This window comes from Pelmatolapia mariae, linkage group LG15, assembly GCF_036321145.2.
Source record: "Pelmatolapia mariae isolate MD_Pm_ZW linkage group LG15, Pm_UMD_F_2, whole genome shotgun sequence".
Classification (NCBI taxonomy): domain Eukaryota; kingdom Metazoa; phylum Chordata; class Actinopteri; order Cichliformes; family Cichlidae; genus Pelmatolapia; species Pelmatolapia mariae.
The window spans coordinates 3,092,838-3,112,057 of record NC_086240.1 but is presented as its reverse complement, the minus strand read 5'-3'; the positions used below and the strand labels follow the sequence as shown (position 1 = coordinate 3,112,057).

The following is a 19,220-nucleotide window of genomic DNA, read 5'->3' as shown; positions in this document are numbered from 1 at the left end:
TGTACTCTGGAAAGACAACCGCAGGCTCAGGAGAAGAACTTGTGAGCCAAGATTCAGACATACCCAAAATAGAAATATTGGAATTGCTTAGAATATGTTCCAGTTGTTCATGCTTTGGTAACATACTACGAATGTTAATGTGTCCACATAGAAGCCCCTTTGGTTTATTTTTAGTGTCCCAGATTACTTTAGCCTGATTAAATGTCTTGCAGATCTTTGTTCCTCTGTAACTTTTAATAGCAGGATTTCTTGTCCTTTTGTTGACAATGCTATGAGCATTTAATGATGAGAAACACTTTACCAGAGACTGTAGTTGAGGTACAGCAGGTGGGGGGCCCAGGCAGCCCAGATTGGAGGCCCAGGCAGCCCAGATTGGAGGCCTGGACAACAGGGGCGTAAACACTATTAGTTGCAGATGTAGCCTTATTAACTGGGAGGGTGGTTGGAGCACAGTTAGTTGAGGTGGAAAGCAACGCAGAGATAGCTGTGCCCATAGGCTAACTTGGCTAATTAGTTGTAGCCAGTCCAAATCACTGATGTTTGAAATAGGTCCAGGATTTAGTTCTATATCACCAGCCAAAAGTAACATCAGAACAAGTTTCAGAATCTCCAGGGACAATTGTGGTGTATTTAATTGTTCATGTTTACCTGGGGGTGGTCTAGCATGACCAAAATCCAAGAATCTTGTGAACAAAACATGTTGACTCCATTTGGCTGGGAAAGTGGTATAGTTATCCAGCTTTCTTGGACATGTCAAACTCCACAGAAGATAAAAATGCATAAAAACAAAAAGACAAGTTGATGTCAAGATCCAGGGGTTTTTAGATGGTTTTTTAGGTGGTTTTTTTTTTTTTGGCAAAAGCACAGGACCTGCCAAGCTATGTGTCTGCACCCTAGCAGCCATCTTGAAAAACACCAAGGTTCAACCCCAGTTTAGAAATACTGTTTTAAGACCACAAAAATGTTACAAAATAAAGAGTGTGACCAAGCTGGTTTTTCCACTGCAAGCAGGTGGAGCTGAAGAAAGAGGGCTCCACACTGAAATGCAGCGAACTGAACTGAAAAGCTCGACTCTGTGGGGGTCTGTGCGGTATTCCCCTGGTATTCCACTGGTATGCCCTGGTATCCCTTAGCTTGGTTCCCCCTAGCTGGCCCTTAGCTCTCCCCTTGGTTGGTCTCCCTTCCCCAGCTTATCGCCTCGAAAAATAGGCTTCTGCGCCGGTCGGACCACGCTGTGCGGCTGCCGGCTAGCTAGTAGCTCGGCTACAGTGAGCAAACACAGCAGGGACACGGCTTCAGCGTTCAAGCATACGCTGTCGCCTGGGCACTGTGCAGCTCGGCTGCGAAGTATGTAAACACAGAGGGGATACGGCTTCAGCATTCCAAGCGTTCGCTGTTGGCCTGCTTAACACTGTGGGGAATGAACAGTGGGGAATTAGGCTACGGTTCATGCCGGCTAATCGTTAGTCGGCCTGCGAGTAGCATTCCAGCCGGTTAGCCTGTCTGGCGTGTCGCCCGCAGCTCGCGGGTTAACGCGGCCAGCAGGGCTCCGCTCATAGCTTGGCTACATTGGGGAAATGTGTCAGAGTTCCAAGCATATGCCTTTACCTGTCAGCACTGTGACGCAGGAGCTAATAAACAGTGAAAGGGGAATTCAGGTTGCTGCTAGTGCCGGCTACCTGTTAGCACTTCCTGGTTAGCGTGTGGACCCACCCCCTTGCTTGGTAGCAGGAGTATGGCAGCCCACACGTCCCAAACATGTCTGTTTATGGCATTTTTGCCTTTTGACGATAGGCACAAGCAGTGTTGCTGTGCCTGGGCGAAAAAGGAAAAAAAGGAAAAGCAGCCTAGAGCATGCTGTGCTGGCTAAAGAAGCTGACGCTTGCATGCACTGCTTTGTTGCCAGCACGAACTAGGCAGACCGTGCTTGGTTTTCCTGAAAGCATTAAATGGCCCACCCCTGCCCCTTCTCCTGCCTCCAACATGAGAGAACAGGCTACTATGGGGAACATGGCTGCCACTGCTATGACACCAGATAGGCAGGCCATGGGCTGGGTCCCCTCCCACACCTGTTGCTGATTCACTGCTGGCCCCTCCCACAGCATCCCTCCCATGGCCCCGCCTCTGTGAGGCCTGGACCGGTGGAGGTTGATTATCGTGAGGTGGATGTTGAAGAAGTTCCATCCCCTCTGGCTGCCAATGGAGTGGGGTCCGGACGGGTGAACCCATGTCTGGGTTGTCTGGTTCCGGGGCCCTCCCACAGCATTTCCCTCCCATGGCCCCGCCTCTGTGAGGCCTGGGCTGGTGGAGGTTGATTGTCAGGAGTTTGATGTTTTTGACGCTTGGCTCCGGTCAGACGACCAGGGTTGCCTGATGGACTGCCTGTCTACCCTGCGGCCACCTCACTGTGCTGAGGGGCCTATGCAGGCGTGTGGAGACGGCCGTGTTCAGTTGAAGCGGGGAGGACTCGGAGCCTAGGCTCAGCTGTCCTCCAGCTGCCCTCCTCCCTCCTGACATCCTTTGAGTTGGGCCTAATGGCCAGCACTGCTGCAGGCTGTGTTCCCCTGGCATATTGCCCGTGCTTCCCCAGTTTTGGACGCCAGTCGGACCTCGCTGTGTCTGATACATCAGCTAGCGAATGTGTGTTCTCCAGCCTCTTTAGCTAGTCTCTGTCTGGCATATAGGCTGCTGCGGCTGCAGGATGTGTTTCTCTGGCATATTGCCACAGGTCAAGCTAGGGACCTGTTCTAGGGACCATTCGCCGGCTTGCCTGCCAGTCGGTCCTCGCTGTGTCTGATGCCTCAGCCAGCGAGTAATTGTTCCCCAGCCTGCGGCGCTGTCTCCCTGTCTGGCGTTGCTCGCTTCTTGTAGGGTTGCGCATCCAGTAGGGTCCCCACTCAGTGGCTCAGTGAGCTACGCTTCCTCTCCTCACTCTGTTCCTAGGATTCCAGGTTTGGGCCCTGGGCACCGAAGGCTCCAGCTGGAGATCCTTGGGGAGCTTACACACGGGCTCGTCCTAGCCGACCGCCCGTGCTTCTGGCATTCCATCGCTCCAACCGCATGCCACGGGTTTGCGCGCTTCTCAGGCCTCGCTATGTCTGACATTTCAGCCAGTGAGTGAGAGGTGAGAGGTCCCCAGCCTGCAATGCTGGCTCCCTGTTGGTGCTTTGTCTGTGTGTCACGGACTTACACAGCCAGCACGGGGGCGCCCAGTAGCTGGGACTTTGTGTCTGACCTCGAGTGTCTCGTTGCGAGTTCACTCTTGAGGCTCCTCTGTCTGCGGACAAGCACGTGGTGACGGTGCTGGAGGTGGACCTTCAGGTCATCGCCTTGCTCAGCCCTCCACTTACGCAGGCTAGGCTGCCAGCCCCCCCCCCCCCTGTCTGTCAACAGCTCAGGGCGGCTTCGGCTTTGAGGATGGACGGGTCACATCCCTAGCTTGACCTGTGGTTGCTGGCTGTGTTCCCCTGGCGTGTTGCCCGGCTTACATGCCAGTCAGACCTCACTGTGGTGAGTGAGAGTTCTCCAGCCTGTAGCGCCGACTCTCTGTCTGGCATTGCCCACATGTCATAGGCCTATGCCTAATTCATTACCTTTTTTGTGGACAAGACTGTTAGCCTGAGGCCTCCGATCCCATCTATTGTTGATCCAGCCATGCATGCTCCTTGCTCAAGCCTGTTCTCTGCCTTTGCACCAATTTCTCTGCTTGATTTAGAGGAGTTGGTGCTACATGCTAAGCCCTGTGGTTCCCTGAACGATGTTGTTACTCCCCGTTTTCTCCAAAAGGTATTTCCTACCATTGGACCTTATATCCTGAAAATTATCAATCACTAGTCTGTTAACCGGTCAAGTTCCTAGTGGGTTTAAACATGCAGTCATACACCCCTTACTTAAGAAACCTGGCCTTGATAGTTCTGTTATGTCAAATTTTAGACCTATCTCCAAGCTTCCCTTTTCAAGCAAGATCTTGGAGAGGATTGTACATACCCAGCTGTTGGATTACTTGAATGACTCGCAACTGTCTGAAATCTTCCAATCTGGTTTTAAGCCCTTTCACAGTACGGAGACAGCTCTTGTTAAAGTTATGGATGACATTCTTGTTGCTACTGATCGTGGTAAATATGCTGTGCTTGTGTTATTGGACATGACAGCTGCATTTGACACAGTGGACCAAGACCTGCTGTAAATTTTATTATTTCTAAGAAAAATATACGCCAGTAATTAAGACAATTATTATTTTACATTCATTACGTGTAGTCCATAAAAATTGAGGAGAGTAAAAGTGAGAAATGATAAGCGGAACTTTTGACACTGTAGTTCGCCCGCGGTTGCCTGGAGCGGACCAACTTCCTGTCCTCTCAGATGCAATTCGGGAAAAGATACGAGTGCTCCTGTGATTCTTTCTCTGAGACTCTACCTTTATTTTTACAGGTCAGTATCGTCTTAAAAATACAGTGTATGAGGGCTTTGTGCCTCGTTCTACTTCAGTGTTTACTGAGAGTTATGTTGACACCGCCGATGTAACCTTAAGTGGGGTTTAGTTGAAAGTTACTGAAGCGCGGCACCGCAGCGGCGGTAAAGCTGAGCCGCGCAGCCCCAAGTCTCGCGAGATTTACCGCGAGTTATCGCGAGAGTTACCGCGAGTTACCGCGAGAGTTCGCCAGCCCGGGGGATGTATTTAAACTTGGTAAACTCCATTTAACAATCAAATATGTGTGTGCGGTGCTCCAATTTAACTGTAAAGGCCCTGACATCAGATTATTCGAGTTTAAAATATCTCATATACACTTTATGGTTCAAGTAATGTGGAAATGTTAAGAATAAGCTAAGATTGCATGTACATTTATGTTGTTACATCGCAAAGTAATACATTCAGGTGTGTTTTGTCTAATTTAGTAAGATTTATGCACTTATATCAGATTTGTGGATAAGCTATTTTAAGTTTGCCCTATATGTGAGAAAGAGCAATAAGACGTTTAAGGCATTGTATGGTATCTGCACTGCTGATGTAAATGAGTGAAGGAATAGTGTAATTAACAGTGTAAACTGGAGGAATGTAATAACCATAGATACATATATTTGCCAAATGCCTTTTATTTACCTTTTACAGTTATTGAGCAAATCTGACAAGTGAATGCACTGAATGTAAATTATATTTGAGATGCAATTCGGGAAAAGATACGAGTGCTCCTGTGATTCTTCCTGTGATTCTTTCTCTGAGACTCTACCTTTATTTTTTACAGATTTGTATTCTTTTTGTTATTGTGGTCTTCACACCTGGGACCCGTAACATCAGCTTTATTTACCTTTTAGTCATTTGGATACCTCCCCATGTCAATCACTGCTTGACTGTCTTAGCGATATTAAATCATGGATGGCAAATAATTTTCTCAATTTTAAAGATCGCAGAACGGAAGCAATGTTAAGGCCCGCATCGTTCTACTGATTCTCCAAATGTTGATTTTGGTGATTTGACCTCCCACTTGAAAAGTTCGATCACTAATCTTGGTGTTAAACTTGATTCCGCGCTTACTTTTGATGGTCATGTAAATGGGGTGGTAAAATCAGCTTTTTATCACCTCAGACGCCTATCGAAGGTTAAGCCTTTCCTTTCCAAACCCAATTTGGAAACTCTTATTCATGCTTTTATCACCTCACGTCTGGACTATTGTAATTCCCTTTTAATAGGGGTTGGGTCAGGCACTCTGTCACGTCTGCAGTTAGTGCAAAATGCAGACAATTTTTAACCGGTAGTAGGAAATTCGATCACATCACTCCGGTTCTGGCTTCCTTGCATTGGCTTCCCATTGAATTTAGGGTTCGTTTTAAAGTCCTTTTATTGGTTTTTAAATCTTTAAATGATCTGGCTCCTGTCTACTTATCTGATTTGCTGAAGCCACATGTTCCTCCTCGCTCGCTCCGTTCAGCTGAGCAGCTGTTGCTGTCGGTTCCTAAGTCGCGGCTGAATAACTTTCCCCTCCATATTAGACAAGCGTCATCAGTGCAGGTCTTTAAGATTGAAAACCTATTTTTATTCCCTGGCTTTTAACTCTGTAGGAAACTGACACCTTTCTTATTAATTTTATTGTATTTTTAATGATTTTATTGTATTTTTAATTTGGTAGTTGTTTTAATCTGTGTTGTTCAGCACTTTGGTCTGCCTGGTGTGTTCTTAAAGTGCTATACAAATAAACGATGATGATGATGATGATGATGATGATGATGATATGCGACCAGCGGGATGCTACGTGGCAGCTCTGTGTGCTGCGTTCCCTGGCGGTCTGCTTCGCGGTTCCCGGGCTGACCTTGAGTGGCCGATCACTTGTGGTCCTGCGTCCTGCATGACCGGTTCAGGCCAGTCTGGCGTCTGCAGACTGCTGCCTCCGCCCCCTGGCTCGGCCTTTGCATCTGCGAAGCCCTGACCAGGGTGGTGTGCCTATTAGTGCGTTGTCACTGACTCCCGGCACCTTCACTCTCGGCGGTTCGGTTGCACTGTCTCCTCGTGGGGTGTCTTACAGAGTTACCCCGTACATATGGAATATGTAACGGTGTGGAGAGACAGTCTCGATATGCTAGAGAACGTATGGTTAGGGTGTAACCTTGGTTCTCTTAGTGAGAGACTATCTCTCCACTGTCAGGCCGCTCGGAGACGCGTTCCGATCAAACTATCACCGCTGTCACGTCTGCACAGCTGTTTTATAAATGGTAAATGGCCTGCATTTGTATAGCGCTTTACTCAGTCCCTAAGGACCCCAAAGCGCTTTACACTACATTCAGTCATTCACCCATTCACACACACATTCACACACTGGCAATGGCAAGCTACGGCATGCATTTTTAATTTCTCTTTGATATTTGGGCTGATTGGGACCTGATGAATGTAAGAACAAAGAATTACCAGATTTTTTTTTACCTTATTTTTGTTTTTAATAAAAATAAGAGCCACATATGAGGATATTCATTTAAAATTTTGATTGAACAGTAGCAGTATAATGTCCTCGTAAGTTGATATCAGGCCCTTGTAGAGCAAAATTCAGTATTTTGGTCTAAATAACCCAAAATGTGATGTCCACATATGTGGACGCCAGGTCCTAGGAGGTTAAAGAAATATCCACACGCCACGACCAAGGGGGGTCGTACCCCCTGCATATGGACTATGTAACGGTGTGGAGAGATGCTAGAGAACACATGAAGTCCCTCAATGACTTGACTCAATAAAGTATATAACAAAAGAAAGTGGTGTGAAACTACATGCACAATAATTGCAATTTGTTCTCACTAAGAGAACCAAGGTTACACCGTAACCGTACGTACAGCTCTTCAGCTGCCAGCCGCAAATACATCACACCACAACCACCCACCAACCCTTAAGTCCCCATGTTTTAACAGGCGGGCGTGATTGCGGATGCCGTGCAGGTGCGTCCGCATGGCACCGCAGACCACGCCCAGAAATCTGAACACAAATACAATTCTATTTTAAATAAAATTGTGTGTGATGTATTTTTAACCATGAAGTTCTGTTTTTTGTTGTTGTCAGTAATGCTATTAACACAAATAAAAGCTGATTTAGGGACATTTTCAATTTATTTTAACTTTACTTAAAATTTTGACATCCAGAATTATTAAGTTAATGTTATAGGCATTAAAAGTCCTGTGGTAGTGATGAAAAAGTAATGACAGAGCTACATTAAAGTAAAGATAATATTCAAGGCAGTGCTCATCAAAAAAAAAAGGAACAAAAGAAACAAAAAACCCACCTATATTTTCAGTATTATAATACATTTATTTTATCAAATTCACGCTAATGCTTTTAGTATGTTTTTCGTTTGCATTAGTGAAGAGTAACCTATTTTTCTTCTATGCTCTTCTACGACTTGTGTGATGTTGCCTTATTTTTGTAATCCCTGTGACTCAAAGTGCACAACACTCCACTCTTTGGTCTGAGTGTGCCAGCATCCAGGATGTCAAAGGTCTGTCCCGGGACAAGAGTGAAGTCAAACCTCTGGAGCAGTTTGGCCATCACCACTTTAGCCTCCATCTAAAAAACACAACAGCGCCCACAGAGATGAGTCAGTGTGTTTATAGGTGAGTGGGTCTTTACGTTATTTAATCATCCTCACCTGAGCAAAGTTCTGTCCCAGACACGAGCGAGGACCGAGGGCAAAGGGGTAGTAGCAGTAATAAGGCCTTGTTGAACAGATAAGAGACAGCCTCAGTTACTGTGAACTATTTAACTGATTTAGTCTGAGATAATAAAGTGTGTGCAAACATTAAACATAATAAAGTCAGCATGGTGAAACAGTGTGTTCCTTACTTGGGAGCATCTGGGTGAAATCTGTCTGGATCAAATCTCAGTGGATCCTTGAAGAATCTCTCCAGTCTCCCACTCACATAGGAGTTGAACTAAATATGAGAAGATTTAATTTCACATTTTAATCATAAATGTATTTGTACTTGCTTGAATAAGACCTAATTTTTTTATGTTTTTCTGACAACTTTGTGACAATTTTGTTTATACATACACTACCAATCAAAGGTTTGGACACTTTTCTTATTTAATGTTTTTTCTTTTTTTCTCATGAGTATTTACATTGCAGATTTTCACTGAACGCATTAAAACTTTGAACTCATATGGAATTATGTAATAAACAAAAACGTGTGAAAGAACTCAAAACATGTTTTATATTTTGGACTCTTCCAAACAGCCATCCTTTGCTTTCCACACGCTTGGCATTCTCTCGATGAGCTTCATGAGGTCATCGCCTGAAATGTTTTTCCAACAGTCTTGAAGGAGTTCCCAGAGATGCTGAGCAGTTCTTTTGCCTTTACTCTGCGGTCCATCTCATCCCAAACCATCTCGATTGGTCAGGTGACTGTGGAGGCCAGGCCATCTGGTGCAGCCCTCCATCACTCTCCTTCTTGGTCAAATAGCCCTTACACAGCTTGGAGGTGTGTTTGGGGTCATTGTCCTGTTGAAAAATAAATGATGGTCCAACTAAACACAAACTGGATGGGATGGCATGGCACTGCAGGATGCTGTGTTAGCCATGCTGGTTCAGTGTGCCTTCAATTTAGAATACTAAATTGAGACTCTTGGTCTTCCTTTCCTGGTGCGCTCCTCATGTGAGCCAGTTTCATTGTAGTGCTTGATGGTTTCTGTGAATGCACTTGGGGACACATTCAAAGTTTTAGCAATTTTCCAGACTGACTGACCTTCAGTTCTTAAAATAATGAAGGGCTGTCGTGTTTTCTTTACATAGAAATCATATTATGGCAGGAACCAATCAGCTAACAGGTGACTACATCATGAAGCTCATTGAGAGAAGGCCAAGAGTTTACAGCGCTGTCAACAAGGTTAATGGTGGCTACTTTCAGGAATCTGTAAAACATATTTAAAGTTATTTATCTTTTTTTCTTTGCTACATAACTCCATATATCTTGCTTCATATATTTGTTGTCTTCAGTATGTATTTATCATTTAGGCGTACAAACATATTAAAATGAAAATGACTCACAACAACGCTAAATCCCCCGGGTATGTGGATACCATCAATCACCATGTCTTCAGCAACATCACGAGATGTGATCGGGGCTGGGGGGTAAATTCTCAGAGTCTCTTTTAGCACCTGAAGGAAGATTACGATGAGAAGTGCACACTTTGGGTGAGTTATTAAAATAAATAAATGAATAACTAAATTTACCGCATGTACCTGTGACAGGTAGACCAGCTCTCCCAAGTCGTCATAGCTTATGTCACGTTTCATCCCAATGACATCATCGACCTCTTTCTTCGCTCTAAGAAATAAAAATATAATTTAGAAAACCAAAATTCACTCTATATATTACACAGTTATAAGAACTGCAGAAATATTACCTAAATCATCTTTAGAGGTTAACACAGGTCGTAGGAGTAAATACGTAGAAAACAATTAAATAGATGACAAAAATAATTTTTATAGAGAAAAATGCACATCTATCTGCATGTCTGTGGGCTTCAGATTTATATAATCTCAGGATTGGGAATATTTTTGATGTTTAATATTTGGATGGCTCAAATTAGAAGAAGTTGTTTTCACACAACAAGAAGATTTCTGAAGATCTCACAGACTTTTGTTTAAGTCCTCTTTCCTGGTAGGACCTTGTAGGTTCAGTCAGATCATGTTTCAGGTTATATTCATGCAAAAATATAGAAAATTGTAAACAGAAAGTGTAAATTGTCGAGTTCAGTTTGACTTCTTACTTCTCCAGTATTTCAGGATGTCTTCCAAGCTCCATGATGCAAAACGCCAGTTGATTGGCTGTTGTTTCTTGGCCTAAAATGTTACCAGTTTGTCAATAATGCGTGATGTAACAAAAATAGATCATACGTTTCTTTTTCTTGATTACTATTTTAATCATTTGCAAATGTTATCGTCCTGGACACAAACAAAGTTAGAAAAGAGTATGTGGCGGAGCGTGGTCTGTGGCGCGGCTACGGGGAAGGCGGACACACCTGAGTGCCATCAGCTCATAACACCTCAACTGCATTTAAGTCTGGACTGGGTCCTGGGTGAGTTGTTGTTGGTGTGTTTGGCTGACAGCTTAAAAGCTGCATCCGAGTTGTAAACAACAGTCGAAATAAAGAAGAAATCTTTTACAGAGTAATAAATATATATATATACATTTTTTCTTTTTGGGGGGGGGATTTGAGACAAACAGTCAGTAACACAGGAACTAGAGTTGTGTGACACAGTGTGTGTGGAGATATTATGCAGCCCCTCTGGATAAGCATATATCAGGATGCTCTACCATTAACATTAAACTGCAGCACACAGCAGCAGGATACAAATTCACAGACACCAGTGACCATACTGTGTAAAACTCTTCAGTGCAGTGAGCTTCGTCTGACGCTACAAAGAAGCTTCCAGCTGCATTTCACACATCAAAGCTGAAACAACAGAGACTCACCTGCAATGAAAAATGTCACAAAATTGTCCAGCATAAATTCTTCATCTTCTTCAGTCATGTTTTCCTCTGAAATGAGAAGAGAATGGACAGATACACTGATATTTAACTTCTCCTGGTTTCCACCATTACTTACAAACCACATGCACCATACTGAGAAGGCATCAAAAACTGTGGGTCACATTTTTGTTTTATTCACTTTGTCTCATCACAAAGAGAATAAAATATTGCTCTAGTCTAGTCTATTGTGAAATTTGGGGACTCCAACCTTGGCTTGCAGTTTTGATGATTTGTGTCAGGATGTCTTTGGGGACCTCGTCACCATTTTGCATGGCGGTCTTTCTCTCACTGATCCACTTGGCTCCAGTTGTACGGAGCAGGCGGCACGCTTCCCTCACCTCATTGACGTATCGTCTGTTCTTTGGATTGTACTGGAATGGCAGACTGAAGGGTTTAGCATTCTGACAACAATGTTCCTGGCAGACATACTGCATAACAACAAACGCTGAAGTAATACCTCAAAAAATATGTCTCTAACATAGGTAACCATTCCTTTCAGACATGTCTCAATGGCTTTAGGGAAAGGTGAACTATTCTTCAAGAGGTCCAAGTCCACCCCAAAGGCAACCTGAAATATCAAGACATGGATGGACCTGCACTCACACTTAAAACACGCTTAGAAACTGGATAAAAATAAATTAAAAAATAAAAGCGTGTGCCTTCATCAGAATTAAGAAAAAACGAACAAACATGTTGCATCTGTAAAACTGACTATGATACCTTACTAATAACATCCAGGGTGACACAGTTGACAAGATGGCGCATATTAGCTTCTGTTTTACTGTCAGCAAGCTCTGCAAGTTTATCCATCAGTTTCTCTGCCCTCTCATTGAAGGTTCCCATTAGACCTCTCAGATACCTGGAAGTAATGATAGCTTTAGACAGAAAAGCAGCACATTCAGGACATCCCAACAAACTATCACAGAAATTCATTAAAGGATAATATTCCACAGAAAAAAAGGGAAATGTTTCCAACCCTGGATGAGTGGTTAATCACACAGACTGTTGTGTCTTTATGTGGCAATTGTGAAACTCACAGGCTGCTGAACGCAGGGTCCATGATGCGTCGCTGTTTGTACCACTGCTCATGATCCCGTGCTGTTACCAGCCCATTTCCAAAGAACCTGAAAATATATTGAGAAAATTAATTAAAAATAGCAAAATATGATTGCAACACAAATAATTTTAACTCTGTAAAAGTCAGGAGTTCAACACATTACACTGTCACAAAGCAGGTTTTATTATTATCATAGTTAAATTTTTGCTAGCATAGCTACACAGCATGTTAAGTTACTGCTTAGTTGCATTTAGTTTGAACAATAATGTTTGGATACATAAATACAAACTACTTGTGGTCAGAAGTTTACATATATTTATCAGGGGCATGAATGTTAAGATCATGTTTTAATGATTTCTTTGAACGTTTTTTTCTCTGGGGTGGAAGATTGTACAGGATACAACTGACTTCACAAGTGTAAATTAATTTCACAGAGGGTCAAAATTATACAAACATCTTCAAATATCTACATACACTACACTCCAGCTGAAAACACTACGTCCAGATGAACAGAATTAACTTTCTTGTACACCGTAGAAACTTCACCACCAACTATTAAAGCATTTATGAGTGTATGTATATATCCTATATATCCTAACCCTAAATAAATTCTAACTTGTGCACTCAATTCTTATTTTTTTAAAGAAAGCAGAGAGGTATGCTGTACAATCATTCCACCCTGGAAAAAGAAAAGCTCAAAGAAATAATTAAAGCCCAAAATTACCATGACATTCATGCCCATGATGACTGAATGTAAGTCTGAGCACAATTATACAACTCAACGAATCAGATAATCTGATACATCACCTTTGACCAAACAGGTAGAAGATTCTTTTATAGGCAAACTTCTGTTTGGGGTACTTTGGGGACATCAGGATTTCCTGAAACCAGAAACAAATTGACACAAAAGTCTGACAAACAAGAAGAGGGCTTTAAATGTGAACAAGTCCCAAAAAGGCCAGTAGCTGGCACTGTTTATTAGCAGGGACCTCTGCCAACAGGATTCATGGGTGCACTTTCACACAGAGAAATCAAATCAAATCAAAATTTATTTATATACATATTAAAACAACAGTGTTGACCATAGTGCTTCACAGTCAGTAAAAGCATGAGACAATTAAAACAAACAATAAAACAGGACAACAAACAATAGGTAACAACACAACAAGCTAGAACAGCCAACTAGTTAGAATCAAAAGCCAAAGTAAAAAGATAAGTTTTAAGAAGTGATTTAAAAGACTGGATAGACTCTAGTCTTAAACAGAAGCCCCAGGTACACCACCAACCTGTTCATGTGTCTAACCGTTTTTCCCCACTCGGCGACACACCCGCCGGGGGTCAAACTCTGGTAATTGGTGATTCTGTTCTCAGACATGTGAAGCTAGAGACACCGGCAACCATAGTCAATTGTCTTCCAGGGGCCAGAGCAGGCGACATTGAAGGAAATTTAAAACTGCTGGCTAAGGGTAAACGTAAATACAGTAAGATCATAATTCACGTCGGCAGTAATGACACCCAGTTATGCCAATCAGAGGTCACTAAAATCAATATTGAATCGGTGTGTAACTTTGCCAAAACAATGTCGGACTCTGTAGTTTTCTCTGGTCCCCTCCCCAATCAGACCAGGAGTGACATGTTTAGCCGCATGTTCTCCTTAAATTGCTGGCTGTCTGAGTGGTGTCCCAGAAACGATGTGGGCTTCATAGATAATTGGCAAACCTTCTGGAGGAAACCTGGTCTTGTTAGGAGAGACGGCATCCATCCCACTTTGGATGGAGCAGCTCTCATTTCTAGAACTATGGACCAATTTATTAAACCCCCCAAAATATGACTATCCAGAGTTGGGACCAGGAAGCAGAGTTGCAGTCTTACACGCCTCTCTGCAGCTTCTCTCCTCCTGCTACCCCCCCAAAAACCCATCTCCATTGAGACTGTGTCAGCTCCCAAAAAGACAAAAAACAAACTAAAAACCAGCAATAAAAAACTTAAACATAAAAAATCAAAAAGAAAGAACAATACAGTATCCACATCTGAACCAAAGAGTAAAACAGTGAAATGTGGATTATTAAATATTAGGTCTCTCTCCTCCAAGTCTCTGTTAGTACATGACTTAATAATTGACCAACAAATCGATTTACTCTGCCTTACAGAAACCTGGTTGCAGCAGGATGATTATGTTAGTTTAAATGAATCAACACCCCCGAGTCATTCTAACTACCAGAAACCTCGAAGCACAGGCCGAGGGGGCGGTGTGGCAGCAATTTTTCACACCAGCCTATTAATTAACGAAAGACCAAGACAGACTTTTAATTCATTTGAAAGCCTGATGCTTAGCCTCGTCCAACCCAGCTGTAAAACTCAGAAACCAGTCTTACTTGTTATCATCTATCGTCCACCTGGGCCTTACACAGAGTTTCTCTCTGATTTCTCAGACTTTTTATCTGATTTAGTGCTCAGCTCTGATAAAATAATTATTGTGGGTGATTTTAACATCCATGTAGATGCTAAAAATGACAGCCTCAACATTGCATTTAATCTGTTATTAGACTCAATTGGCTTCTCTCAAAATGTAAAAGAACCCACCCACCACTTTAATCACACTCTAGATCTTGTTTTAACATATGGCATAGAAACTGAACATTTAACAGTGTTTCCTGAAAACCCTCTGCTGTCTGATCATTTCCTGATAACATTTACATTTACAATGATTGATTACACAGCAATGGAGAGTAGACTTTATCAAAGTAGATGTCTTTCTGAAAGTGCTGTAACTAAGTTTAAGAATATAATCCACCCACTGTTATCATCTTCAATGCCCTGTACCAACATAGAGCAGGGCAGCTATCTGAACGCTACTCCAACAGAGGTCGATTATCTTGTTAATAATTTTACCTCCTCACTACGTACGACTCTGGATACTGTAGCTCCAGTGAAAACTAAGGCCTCAAATCCGAAGTCCCTGACTCCGTGGTATAATTCTCAAACATGTAGCCTAAAGCAGATAACTCGTAAGCTGGAAAGGAAATGGCGTGTCACAAATTTAGAGGATCATCATTTAGCCTGGAGAAATAGTTTGCTGCTTTATAAGAAAGCCCTCCGCAAAGCCAGAACATCTTACTATTCGTCACTGATTGAAGAAAATAAGAACAACCCCAGGTTTCTCTTCAGCACTGTAGCCAGGCTGACAAACAGTCAGAGCTCTACTGAGCCAACCATCCCTTTAACGTTAACTAGTAATGACTTCATGAACTGCTTCAGAAATAAAATTTTTATCATTAGAGAAAAAATTACCAATAATCATCCCACAGATGTAATATTATCTACAGCTACTTTCAGTACCATTGATATTCATTTAGAGTCTTTTTCTCCAATCGATCCTTCTGAGTTAACTTCAGTAATTACTTCCTCCAAACCATCAGCGTGTCTTTTAGACCCCATTCCTACAAGACTGCTCAAAGAAATCCTACCATTAATTAATGCTTCAATCTTAAATATAATCAACCTATCTCTAATAATTGGCTATGTACCACAGGCCTTCAAGCTGGCTGTAGTTAAACCTTTACTTAAAAAGCAATCTCTAGACCCAGCTGTCTTAGCTAATTATAGGCCAATCTCCAACCTTCCTTTCATATCAAAAATCCTTGAAAGAGTAGTTGTCAAACAGCTAGTTCATGCCTTCATTACTTCCAGGCTGGACTACTGTAATTCTTTAGTATCAGGATGTCCTAAAAACTCGCTGAAAAGTCTTCAGCTAATCCAAAATGCTGCAGCAAGAGTCCTGACAGGGACTAGAAAGAGAGAGCAGATTTCTCCTGTTTTGGCTTCCCTTCATTGGCTTCCTGTTAAATCCAGAATTGAATTCAAAATCCTGCTCCTCACTTACAAGGTCTTAAATAATCAGGCCCCATCTTATCTTAATGACCTTGTAGTACCATATCACCCTATTAGAGCACTTCGCTCTCGCACTGCAGGCCTACTTGTTGTCCCTAGGGTATTTAAAAGTAGAATGGGAGGCAGAGCCTTCAGTTTTCAGGCCCCTCTTCTGTGGAACCAGCTTCCAGTTTGGATTCGGGAGACAGACACTATCTCTACTTTCAAGATTAGGCTTCAAACTTTCCTTTTTGCTAAAGCATATAGTTAGGGCTGGACCAGGTGACCCTGAATCCTCCCTTAGTTATGCTGCAATAGACATAGGCTGCCGGGGATTCCCATGATGCATCGAGTTTTTCCTTTCCAGTCACCTTCTCACTCACTATGTGTTATTAGACCTCTCTGCATCGAATCATATCTGTTATTAATCTCTGTCTCTCTTCCACAGCATGTCTTTATCCTGTTTTCCTTCTTTCACCCCAACCGGTCGCAGCAGATGGCCCCGCCCCTCCCTGAGCCTGGTTCTGCCGGAGGTTTCTTCCTGTTAAAAGGGAGTTTTTCCTTCCCACTGTCACCAAAGTGCTTGCTCATAGGGGGTCATATGATATGATTGTTGGGTTTTTCTCTGTATTTAATATTGTGCTATCTACTGTACAATATAAAGCGCCTTGAGGCGACTTTTGTTGTGATTTGGCGCTATATAAATAAAATTGAATTGAATTGAATTGAACTCGGGAGTACAAAAATGCAACAGGGAGGTTATTCCAGAGTCTAGGTGCCATGGATGCAAAGGCCCGGTCACCTCTCGACTTCATTCGAGACCTAGGTTGTGCTAGGAGCCTGTGATTGGATGATCTAAGTGCTCTGTTGGGATTGTATGAGTGGAGTAGTTCAGAAAGATAGCTGGGCACTAAATTATTCAGAATTTTAAAAGTGAACAAAAGAATTTTAAAATCTATGCGATATTTAACAGGGAGCCAATGTAATTTGGCTAAAATTGGAGTTCATAGATTCTCGTACCTGTTAAAAGACGCGCAGCTGCATTTTGAATTAACTAAAGCCGGTAAAGAGAAGAGTGTTGGAGGCCCGAGTAGAGGGAGTTACAGTAGTCCAATCTGGATGTGATAAATGCGTGGATAAGCTTTTCAAGGTCCTTTAAAGGAAGGAATGGCTTTGCTTTAGATATCTGACGCAACTGGCAAAAGCTGTTTTTTACCACAGTGGAGACCTGTTTCTCAAGTTTAAAAGAGCCATCCAGGAACACTCCGAGGTTTCTTACAGTGAGTGAGAGATGGCTAGCGAGAGGGCCTAGGACATCAGCTAACTGGTCTAGCGGAGTCTGACTACCAAAGACTATGATTTCGGTCTTATTCTCGTTCAATGTAAGAAAATTATGTGATAACCAAATTTTAACTTCATGCAAACAGTTGAACAGAGGTTGCAAAGAAGCAGACACATTGGATTTCAAAGGTGAATAAATCTGGATATCATCAGCATAACAGTGAAAGGAGATGTTGTATTTTCTAAAAATTAATCCCAACGTCAACATGTACAAAGAGAAAAGAGCAGGACCGAGCACGGACCCTTGAGGCACACCACAATAAATAGGGGCAGAAGCCGAAGAGTGTTGCCCCATAGCAACAGAGAACGACCTCTCTGAGAGGTAGGATTTAAACCAAGTTAAAACTGTACCTTTGAGACCAACAACATGTTCCAATCTTGATAGAAGAATGTTGTGGTTAACCGTGTCAAAAGCAGCTGTCAAGTCAAGTAAAATTAAAACCACGGAATAGCCAGAGTCAACAGTTAAAAGAAGATCATTAAAAACTCTAAGTAAGGCTGTCTCTGTGCTGTGGCGAGGTTTAAAACCAGACTGAAACTTTTCATTAATACCATTTGCATCTAAAAATTCCTGAAGTTGTTTTAGAACTACCTTTTCCAATATTTTGGAAATAAAACAGGTTTGGAAACACAACAGGCTTTTTGCACTGTAGTCATTTTAAACTGAAACAGCAGAGATACACAGGTACTGTTAATCACAATAATTCACAGATTTACAGTAATAGACCCTTTATTAATGACACCAGTGTACTGATGTGAAAACAGTCAAGTAACAAGTGTTTACCTTGGTGGCCTCTGGACAGTACGTACACAGTGAAACGTAGTGAAGCACATTTATCCTGTAAACAGGTCCATACTTCTCGGCCCTGCAGGTGACATCTTAATTAAACCTTTTAAAGGGGTATGATATTAATAACGAGATTCTGTAAGCACTGTAATACAAAGAGTACAGTAAGAACTGTAATGTATTTGTTGTATAGGCAGAAATTAACCCCCTAACCCCTTTTTCTTCATAAAAACATTGTTTGCGCTAAACTCACCACTCCAGAAATTTGTCGTGTATAATTCCGTCACTTTTCATCGCCTTCAACATCGTTGGTGAGTGTCCAAAGAAAAAACTGAGGAGGAAACAGCGAGTTACTCTCAAGTAATGTCCGCATAACTGTTTCAGCCGACGACTTTTCCTACCTGTCCCTCGGCGGCCCGGGGATGTGGTCATACTTCATATGAATGTATTTAATGTACAAGCAGTAGCCAAGAAACGCAATGACGAGCAGAAAGAAGAGAAACGTAAGTGCCCGAGCAGCCAGGCTCAGAAGCAGGCTGGAAAGTGCCATCCTGGAAAATGTCCCGGAGACGTCCGTGTTAAAGGTGTGTAACAAGTGACAGTTTGCTGCCTTCTGCCGTGTGATTGGCCCAGGAGCTTTAAGAGGTAGTGGGTGTGTGGGGGGAGGTCAGTGTTCTTCTGTGGGAAGTTCCAGACTCTGGTGCGAGTGGGTATATAGTTCGGTGTGAGACTTTTGCCGTTGTGTTTGGATAATTTATTATGGTAGGTGCCCGTTTTTAATGCGTGCTGCTGGACTTTTTAGTGTGAACACGAGTTTTAATGGAGGAATCAATCAAGCTCTAGATCGACTGCGCGCGGGGAAATCAATCAATATTGTAGGTATATTGTTTGTTTTAGATCTGTGATTTTGAATCGTTTAATAAAACTGATGTTTTATTGGATAACATTTTAATCGATAGTCTTGATCGTGTTTTGTAGCTGTTGTTGTGCTGCCTCTGCTTTAAAAGTCAAATTTCTGTGCAGGAGCTCAGCGCCCCCATGTGTACACTGTTGGTAACTGCATTAAAAGAGCAAGTTGGGTACATAAGTAATCACTACACTGCAAACACAAATAAAATCACACTGACAAACATTAAAGTTTCAGTTTTATTTTCATTTACA

General features: G+C 42.6%; 1 protein-coding gene across 1 annotated transcript; it reads right to left on the bottom strand.

Moving 5' to 3' along the window:
* Positions 1-1,144: 1,144 nt before the first annotated feature.
* Positions 1,145-18,831, bottom strand: LOC134643529 (cholesterol 24-hydroxylase-like). The gene is made up of 20 exons (XM_063495943.1): positions 18,461-18,831; positions 18,313-18,390; positions 18,057-18,138; positions 12,869-12,942; positions 12,042-12,128; positions 11,725-11,863; positions 11,462-11,572; positions 11,213-11,375; positions 10,948-11,013; positions 10,241-10,313; positions 9,711-9,795; positions 9,516-9,626; positions 8,315-8,403; positions 8,121-8,187; positions 7,889-8,038; positions 6,306-6,418; positions 1,959-2,301; positions 1,714-1,815; positions 1,609-1,631; positions 1,145-1,340 (listed from the first exon to the last, which is right to left on the bottom strand). The coding sequence occupies exons 1-20, from the start codon at positions 18,607-18,609 to the stop codon at positions 1,145-1,147; spliced, it is 2,301 nt and encodes a 766-aa protein (XP_063352013.1). The 5' UTR covers positions 18,610-18,831.
* Positions 18,832-19,220: the final 389 nt, after the last annotated feature.

Bases quoted from the DNA above. Each gene is read 5' to 3' on its own strand.
- LOC134643529 (XM_063495943.1), bottom strand. From the start codon at position 18,609: ATGGCACTTTCCAGCCTGCTTCTGAGCCTGGCTGCTCGGGCACTTACG. The intron at 11,864-12,041 runs GTGAGTTTCACA...CATTACTTCCAG, and splicing joins GACCCTGCGTTCAGCAGCCT to GTATCTGAGAGGTCTAATGG. The intron at 8,188-8,314 runs GTAAGGAACACA...CTGTTCAACAAG, and splicing joins TTTCACCCAGATGCTCCCAA to GCCTTATTACTGCTACTACC.